This window comes from Orycteropus afer, unplaced genomic scaffold (assembly GCF_000298275.1).
Source record: "Orycteropus afer afer isolate SDZICR_OR568_19922 unplaced genomic scaffold, OryAfe1.0 scaffold00002, whole genome shotgun sequence".
NCBI classification, from domain to species: Eukaryota; Metazoa; Chordata; class Mammalia; order Tubulidentata; family Orycteropodidae; genus Orycteropus; species Orycteropus afer.
In genome coordinates, this window is record NW_006921589.1 from 6,147,978 (window position 1) to 6,157,593 (window position 9,616).

General features: G+C 44.7%; 1 protein-coding gene across 1 annotated transcript in view; it reads right to left on the minus strand.

Moving 5' to 3' along the window:
- MOGAT1 (monoacylglycerol O-acyltransferase 1) overlaps positions 1-3,507 on the minus strand; it is a 57,073-nt gene extending 53,566 nt beyond the window's left edge. The window contains exon 1 of the mRNA XM_007935612.1: positions 3,414-3,507. Within this exon, the coding sequence (XP_007933803.1) occupies positions 3,414-3,507 (94 nt within the window). The remainder of the gene's footprint in view (positions 1-3,413) is intronic.
- Positions 3,508-9,616: the final 6,109 nt, after the last annotated feature.

Sequence of the window (9,616 nt, forward strand, 5' to 3'; positions counted from 1 at the left end):
ATACAGATTGAATAAGTATGGGAAAAGGATACAACCCTGACACACTCCCTTCTTGATTTTAAACCATGTAGTGTCCCCTTGTTCCGTTCAAACGACAGCCTCCTGGTCAAGGTACAGGTTCCTCATGAGTACAGTCAAGTGTTCGGGAATTCCCATTCTTCTCAATGTTATCCATAATTTATCATGATCCACATAATCAAATGCCTTTGCCTAGTCAATAAAACACAAGTAAATGTCTTTCTGGTATTCTTTGCCTTAAGCCAAGATCCATCTGACAGCAGCTATGATATCCCTTGTTCTACGTCCTCTTCTGAATCCAGCTTGCACCTCTGGAAGTTCTCTGTCAATATACTGCTGCAAACGTTCTTGAATTATCTTCAGTAAGATCTTACTTGCATGCGATATTAATGATATTGTTCTATAATTTCCACAATCTGTGGGATCACCTTTCTTTGGAATAACTTTGGAAATATGATCTTGAATATATCCCTCCTGAATTTAGAGATCAACCTATGCTCAGGGTTTTTGACAAAGGGCTGAAATCCATTACATGGGAAGAGATGGTCTCTTTAACAAACAGTGCTGGCAAAACTGGACATCCATTTGCAGAAAATGAAACAAGATCTGTACCTCATACCATCCACAAAAACTAACTCCAGAATGGATCAAAGACTTCAATGTGAAACTTAAAACTATGAAGTTCATAAAGAAAAAATAGGGGCAAATTTAGGGGCCCTAATTTATGGCATAAATAGACTGTCAAGCATAACCCAAAATGCAAAAAAAAACCAAAAAAAACAGAAGATAAGCTAGATGAATGGGACCTTCTAAAAATTAAATTTTTATGTGCTTCCAAAGACTTCTCTAAACAAGTAAAAAGAGAACCTACAGAGTGGGAAAAAATATTTGGCTACAACATATGACAAGGGCCATATCTCTAAAATTTATAGAAAACTTCCACACCTCAACAACAAAAAGACAAATGATTCAATTAAAAAATGGACAGAAGACATAAAGAGACACTTCACCAAAGAGGATATCCAGAGTGCCAACAAACACATGAAGAAATGTTCATGATCATTGTTGTTGTTACTGTTGTTATATGCCGTGGAGTCAGACCCGACTCATAGCGACCCCTCCTCGGGTTTCCGAGGCAGTATCACTACGGAAGTAGATTGCCCAAACTTCCTTCCAAGGAGTGGCTGGTGGGTTTGAACCGCCATCCTTCTGGTTAGCAGTCAAATGCCTTAGGCACTATGCTACCAAACCAACTGCCATCGAGTCAATTCCAATTCTTAGTGTCCCCCACTGGGTTTCTAAGGCAGTAAATCTTTACGGAAGTAGATCGCCCAGTCATGCTCCCGTAGACTGGCTGGTGGGGTTGAACCACCAACCTTCTGGTTAGCAGTCAGATGCCTTAGGCACTGTGCTACCAGAGCTCCTTAGCCATTAGAGAGATACAAATCAAAACAAGAATGAGGTGCCATCTGCCCCCAACACTAATAGTTCAACAAGACAGACAATAACAAATGTTGGCGAGGATGTAGAGAGATTGGGACTCTGCTGGTGGGACTATAAAATGATACAACCACTGTGGAAAGCAGTATGGCAATTCCTTAAAAATTTGGAATCAGAAATACCATTTGACTCATCTGTTCCATTACTAGGTATATATCCTAAAAAAGTGAGAGCCAGGACAAAAACAGATGTATGCACACCCATGTTGATTGCAGCACTATTTACAATAGCAGAGAGATGGAAACAACCTAGGTGCCCATCAACAGAAGAATGGATAACTGAACTATGGTACGTACACACAATGGAATACTATGCAACACTAAAGGCTAATGTAGAATCTGCAAAGCACCGCATAACATGGATGAACTTGGAGGACATTATGTTGAGTGAAATAAGTCAATCACAGAAGGACAAATATAGTATCAGTTCATTACTGTAAAAAAGTCAAGGAAAGGTTTATATATGGAAGGAATCTTTGTTGGTTACCAGGGGTGTGAGGGGAAGGGAGAAAACACAGCAAAAAAAAAAAAAAAAAGTGTTCTAAAGCAAAGATGTCACTTTGAGAACTCAGTGTTCCTACCCAAGCCATCCTATCTTCAATCACCCCATGTGTATGGGTTGGATTCCCACCCATGGTGACCCATGAACAGAGTAAAACTGCTCTGTCTGGTTTTCTTGGCTGTAATATTTACAGAAGCCAGCTGCCAGGGCTTTCTTCCACGGTACTGCTGGGTGCGTTCAAATCGCCATCCTTTAGGTAACTGTTGTTATGTGCCTTCCAGTCATCTCCCACTCATAGTGACCCCTTCTTGGGTTTCCGAGGCGGTATCTCTACGGAAGTAGATTGCTCAATCTTCCTTCCGAGGAGTGCTGGTGGGTTTGAACCACCAACCTTCTGGTTAGCAGTCAAGTGCCTTAGGCACTACACCAGTCAAGTGCCAACAATTTGTTCTGCCGCCCCCCCCCCCACACACACACACCCCATTGCCATGGAGTTGATTCTGACTCGTGGCAACTCTATAGAACAGAGTGCAACACAGAGTTCCAAGGCTGTAAATCTTTACTGGAGCAGGCTGCCAAATCTTTCTCCCGCAGAGTAGCTCCCTAGGTTCAAAGTGCCCACCTTAGAACAGGCAAATGACTTCAGCCTTCAGAAGCGTTTCCTTCTCCCTCCACCCGTTTCCCCCAACAGCAGAACCAACCTGCAGGAAAAAAGCGCCCAGGGGGCTCCCAGAGCCCTATCGCAGACCACGTAAGGGTGATGGCCTATCTGATTGGCTCCTGTTGGTCTGTACAGTGGACTGAATTTGGGATTGGGGTGGAACACACCCCTGGGTCGAATTCTTTCCAGACGAAGGCTACACAACCCATTGTTTTGCTGCAGCCTTTTTACCTTTGTGAATCCGGGAGACCTTGAACAGAGAAACGGAAAGCAAACAAGGCTGTTTGCCGTCAGGGTGGGGAGAGAAGGAATCGGGTTTCAAATACTTGGGCATTGTTTTTCTATTTATGAATTGACACTATGAGAAACGAGTTTACCAACTTTGAGGAGCTGATGTGCAATGTTTCACGGCTCGTTTGAGTCGTGGTTACAGCGGATGTATGCAGTCGCCCCAAACTCGTAGATTCACAAGCAGTCCAGCTGCACACTTCTAATCAGTGAGTTTTATTGTTGGTAAAGTATAGCTCAAAAAAAAAAAAAAGCCTATTAGGATAGGGAAAGATAAAATTGCTAAACGTCGTTCGCTACACAGTTCACCAAAACCCCGAGAGGGGAGGATCAAGTTAGCAGCCGACGTGCGAACAAGGGCCGCACGGTGCCGAGTGCGCCTCGGTGCACCCACGTCCTCGGCGTTTCGCCGGAGTGTCCCGCGGCCCGGAGGCGGGTCCCTTACCCAGCAGCAGGAAGGACAGGACCCACTTCAGCACTGCCGCCGTCTGCAGCCGCCGCTCCAGCGGAATGTTGAGCGGCGCAAACTCGATCTTCATGGCCCGGCCTGGGAGAGGACTTTGCGGACCGTACTGCCTGGAACCCTCGTAGCTCCACTGCCCGGGCGGGAAGTGCGCGGTGGGACTTAGCCCAACGCTAGGCACCCACGGGGCGGAGAGGACAAGGGGGGGCTGGACTTCACCTTGGGTGAGAGGGCACGCTAGGGCTGAGGCTGGAGGCTGCCAATCACCGGCGCCAAGGCAGCCGCTGGCCCCGAGCGCCCCGGCCCCGGGGCAGCCAACCGGCGCGCCTGGGGCGCGTTGGCTGGCGCACCCGGGCGCCGACGAGAATGTGCCCGGTAGGGTATAAGGGACTGGGAAAGGGGTCACCTGGCGGCCGGCTGGAATGGAGCAGCGCGGTCTCTTAACCCCTCATTGGAACCCTTGGATCTCGACAAGGATCTGCCCATTATCAGCTGATCGGTGCACCAAGCTTGGCTTCAGCATCAGCACCGAAACCTCCCCCGGCCCCACTTCCTCCTGCTATCTGCGGCTGGGGATAAAGGAGCAGGATCTAGCCTCTCGGGGAGTCATGTACTCATCTATTTTTTGGGTTTTGGTCTCCATACCACCCACGAGCTCCGGGAGGGTGAGGATGTGGGCTCTTCAATCTTATGTCCCTTCCCCGAATCCTGGAAAGCTTTCGTTCATTCATTCAACAGACACTTCATGAGCATCTACCAGGTACTGGAAACCATTGTGGGCGATGGTGATGCAACAGGAACCCAAATCACCCATAGTCTCTCCTCTCAGAGAGTACAGGTTGGGGGCAGACAGACAGAAACCAAATAACTACACAACTGGATGTATAATTACAAAGTGAGATCCTAGATGAATGATTGGAAGCATGTTGTAGGACTTAAACTGCAGAGTCAGGGAAGTCTCTGAAGAACTGACCTTGACATGAGCTATGATGATAAATCTAGTTAACAGAAAGGCGTCCTTTGGGGGTAAAATGGCTTTGCTGCTAACCAAAATGTTGGAGGTTCGAGATCCCCTAGAGACACCTCAGAAGAAAGGCCTGGTGATCTGCTTCCAAAAACCCAGCCATTGAAAACCTCGTGGTGGATGAGTTCTGCTCTGAGACACCTGACAGTGACTGCTTTTGGAATTTATTTAGGGAATCATCCAGGCAAAGGGGAACACCAGTGCACAAGCCCTGTGGCAGGACCTCAAAGACCAGTATGAAGGGAGCTCAGGGAACATGGGAGAGATTGAAGTGAGATCAAGCAAAAATGATGGGCAAGGGTTGCATCCTACAGGGCCTTGCAGGCTAAGGGATACCCAGAATCCTGATCCTCATCACTTAGAGCTACCTGTGACGTAGGCGTTTGACTGCTAACCAGAAGGCCAGGGTTCAAACCTACCAGCCATTCCTCAGAAGGAAGACTAGGCAATCTACTTGCTTAGACGTACCACCTCAGAAATGGCAGTGAGTTTGGTTTTGGTGGCATAGTGCCTAAGGCATTAGACGGCTAACCAGAAGGCTGGTGGTTCAAACCCACCACCCACTCCTGGGAAGGAAGGTTGGGCAATCTACTTCTGTAGTGATACTGCCTCAGAAACCCAAGGAGGGGTCACTATGAGTTGGATCCGACTGGAAGGCAGTGAGTTTGAGCACTGTGTGCTAGGTTATTGGACTTAAATAATTATTGGAATTAAATGGGTAGAAGGTTTTATGAGGCTATTCAAAACAATTCTGCTGGGTGGATCTTGTTATCTCTAGAATGAAAACAAGCAAACAGAAACCTTAGGTATCTTTCCAAGCTACACATTCACAGAATAGCTTGTTAAATGATTGCCCAAGGCAACCCAGCCAGTTACTGCAGGGTGTGGACCTAGATCTCTTTACAGCCTTACAACCAACTGTGGACACTAAGAGCTAAAATCCAAGCCGGGGAAGCATTAGGGTGTAGGATAATGGTTTTTAAACTTGCATTTTAGATTTCTTTTTTCTTCATCCTCATGGAACTTCAATTTGTAAAACAGAGTGAAGCTGCTCTGGTTGAAAAGGATGGAGAACATGGCTCCTCCCCTTCGTAGCACCTTCCTCCTTCCCAGGGGGAGTATTTTTTGCAAAATGAAATCTCCATTAGTTACAGAACTGAGGGTTCAGAAAAACCCAGCATGGAAATTTGCTTATTTTGCACTTCATTTTTTGTGGGCAGCCCATTATTTGGGAGAAAAAGCTGGATTCTGAGTTGGAGCTCAAAATTGTAGATGATACATTAACATTAGTGAGCAGACACCACATAGCAGGTATAAGGCTTCATACTTTTCAGGGTGTGTCTGATCTAAATTTCCCAACAACCCTCAACTTATTCCTTTATCACTGAAGAATCTGCAAATACAGTCAAGCTGATAGCTCACCTTGTACACAGTAGAACCAGTTACTGTCATTTGAAAGTAGGTTTGTCTGTTTCCAGAGCCTGAGCAAGCTAAGCATCATAACCTTCTCTGTGCTGTTTCACAAATAAAATTACAAGGAAGGAAGGAGTGTTGTCAAGAGAGGAGTAAATCACTGAAGGGGGTACAGAAGAGTGCTGAGGACCAAAGTAGTCACAGTCTGGGTTGGGGTCAGTTAGCCATTCAATCAGCGATATTCATCAATCACATACTACATGCTGAGCATCAGGCATATACAGACATGCCTCATTTGATTGTGCTTCACTTTATTGCACTTTGCAGTTACTGCATGTTTTAAAATTGAAGGTTTGTGGCAACCCTAGGTCTGCACCATTTTTCCAACAGCATGTGCTTACTTCATGTCTCTGTGTCACATTTTGTTCTCGCAATACTGCAATTATTTTCATAATGCTCTTGCACACTTAATAGACTACCCACTAAACCCACTGCCACTGAGTCGACTCCAACTCATAGCGACCTCCACTGGGTTTCCAAGACTGAAAATCTTTACGGAAGTAGATTGACTCATCTTCCTCCTGTGAAGCAGCTGATGGGTTTGAACCGCTGACCTTCTGGTTAGCAGCCCAATGGCTTATCCACTAGGCCACCAGAGCTCTTTAATAGACTATAGTATAGTGTAAACATCACTTTTATATGTGCTGGGAGACCAAAAAAATTGTGGGACCCACTTTGTTGTGATGGTCTGAAATCAACCTGCAATATCTCTGAGTCACACCTGTATGAGTGAATACAAGAAGCCTAAGTTTATCGATTCAACAAAAAATTATTAAGCATCTCCTCTGGCAAGTCCTGAAGAGGGCTGGGGACACGAGAGGAAATCAACACCGTCCTATTTAAAGATCTGAGATTTTACCACCCACGTATGGTTCCCCTTTCTGCTTCTCAACTTTACTGAAGCAATAAGATTGGGAAAGTTCAGATTGCCTCATGGATTAGGAAATCCTGCCCTTGGAAATGAATAAATAAAAATTATTTCCATTTTATTTTTCCCTGTACATTTGATCACAGATAACTTCTCCTCACAAGAAGATGACAATGTTTTTCTGTGATATGGCATTTTACATGTTCCCATTGTCAATTTAAAAGAGAACAAAAATTGTTTCTAAACTGAGAGACCTTACGACACAGGTCACAGTTCTGACTTTCATAAGATGTATTAATTACCAGAAAAAATCTGTCTTGGAGGAAGTACTGCCAACATGTTTCTTAGAAGTGAGCGTGGTGAGATGTTGTCTCACTTACTTTTGATATGTCATCAGAAGGGACCAAATCATGGAGAAGGACATGTTTAGTGAAGTAGAGAGAGGGTCAGCAAAAAAAAAAGGAAGACCTTCAACAAGATAGATTGACAGAATGGCCGCAAAAACGGGCTCAAACATACCTACTACTGTGAGGATGGCACAAGACCAGGCATTACTTACTTAGGCCTTGGACTAATTACTAAATACCAATAGGATCAGTTGCTCACCTGTAAAATGAAGATAAAAATTACTTACCTCAGATGGCTTTGCAAATTCCAAGAGAAAGTCTGTGTGGACTTGGCACCTTGTGAACAGCTGATAAATATCAACTCTTTCGCAGCCTTTTCTGTCTCCTCCAGTACACTTTCTCTGCCTTCAGTCTGGGTGCTCCTCAGAGTTGGTCCCTGGTGATCTTCTCCTCAAGTGAACCCCTCAACTCCCACAATCACCTAAACACAGATGGCTCGCATTCTAATCTCCAGCCTCTCTGTGTGTGCGTATTTCATACTAGCTTTGAACAACTGCACCTGGATATCAAACATATATAATAAGTCAAAGGTGAACTTTCTTGTTGCCTGCAAAATTTGTTCTTGTGGACTCCCTATCCTTTCCAGTGTCACTGTCATCCAAGACGTCCAGCCTCAAAATACCGACCTAACTCCTTGTCTTGATTCTCTACTGCTGCTGTAACAGAAATACCACAAATGGATGACATTAACAAACAGGAATTTATTCTCTGTCTTGGAAGAAGTACAGTGGAATGCTCCTTAGAAGCAAGAGTGGCCAGACTTCATCTCTCATACTTTGGTCAGGTTATCAGAAGGGACCACTAATCTTTCCAAAATATCAAATATCCCATATCCCTGGAGAAGGATATCATGCTTGGCAAAGTAAAGGATCAGCAAATAAGGGAAAGACCCTCAGCAAGGTGGATTGACACAGTGGCTGCGATAATCAACGCAAGCATAACACGGATTGTGAGGATGGTGCAGGACTGGGCAGTGTTTCATTGTGTGGTACACAGGATCCACTATGAATCAGAACCAGTGTGACGACACCTAGCAAAACATGTGCAAGTCTGGGACCATTGGTAGCCTTGTTTCTTGCCACATGGAGAAAACGAATCTGCACTGACAGTAAATGACACTGAAACCAAGAGAGGAACATAGCAGAGAGAGACGCGACCAAAAAAAACCAAACCCACTGCTGCTAAGTCGATTCCAACTCCTAGCAACCTTGTAGGACAGACTAGAACTGCTGTATAGGGTTTCCATGGTTGCAAATCTTTACGAAAGCAGACTGCCATATCTTTCTCCATTGGAGTGGCTGGTGAATTCAAATCACCAACCTTTTGGTTAGCAGCCAAGTGCTTTCACCACTGTGCCACCAGGGCTCCTTAGAGAGACCTGTTGTTCTTAGGTACTGTCAAGGTGGTTCCACTCAGAGTGATCCTGTGCACAGCAGAACGAAACATCGCCTGGTCCTTCGTCCTCCTCACAACTGTTGCTATTCTTGAGTCCATTGTTGCAGTCACTGTGTCAATCTATCTCGTTGAGGGTCTTCTTCTTTTTCACGGACCCTCTGCTTTACTAAGCATGATGTCCTTCTCAGGGACTGGTCCCTCCTGACAGCATGTCCAAAGTGCATGAGATGAAGTCTCTCCACCCTCACTTCTACGAAGCCATCAGACTGCACTTCTTCCAAGACAGAGTTGTTTCTTCTTCCGGCACTCCATGCATGGTACATGCAATATTCTTCACCAGCACCATTACTCAAAGTTGTCAATTCTTCCTTGATCTTCCTATTCACTGTCTAGCATTCCCATACATATGACACAATAGAAAATACCGTGGCTTGGGTCAGGTGCACCTTAGTCCTCAAAGTGACATTTTGCTTTTGAACACTTTAAAGAGGTCTTTTGCAGCAGATTTGCCCGATGCAATATGTTTGTTTGGTTTCCTGACTGCTGCTTCTATGGGCGTTGATTGTGAATCCAAGTAAAATGAAATCCTTGACAACTTCAGCCTTTTCTCCATTTATCATGATGTCGCTTACTGGTCCAGTTGTAGGATTTCTGTTTTCTTTGGGTTGACATATAATCCATACTGGAGAGAGACGTAGAAGCATTGAAATTTCTGGTTGTCCATGAGGCCCTGGTACCTTCCTCCTCTTCCATAAACTTGTTAAAGCAAAAGTAGCTCAGAATGATTAAAGCTTGGAGTGTGACAGATAAATGGTTACAACTGAGACTCAACAAGTAAGTAGATGCCTTATGCTGCAGGAGCCAAAACCACATACAACAGTTTGAAGCTTACATAAAAGTAATGTGAAGGAATTCAAGGATTTTAAGCAGAAAAACAACATGATCAATTTGCTACTTTTTTTTTTTTTTTTTTTAATTAGGATTTGGGTGAAGATTTACAGAGTAAATTCACTTTTCA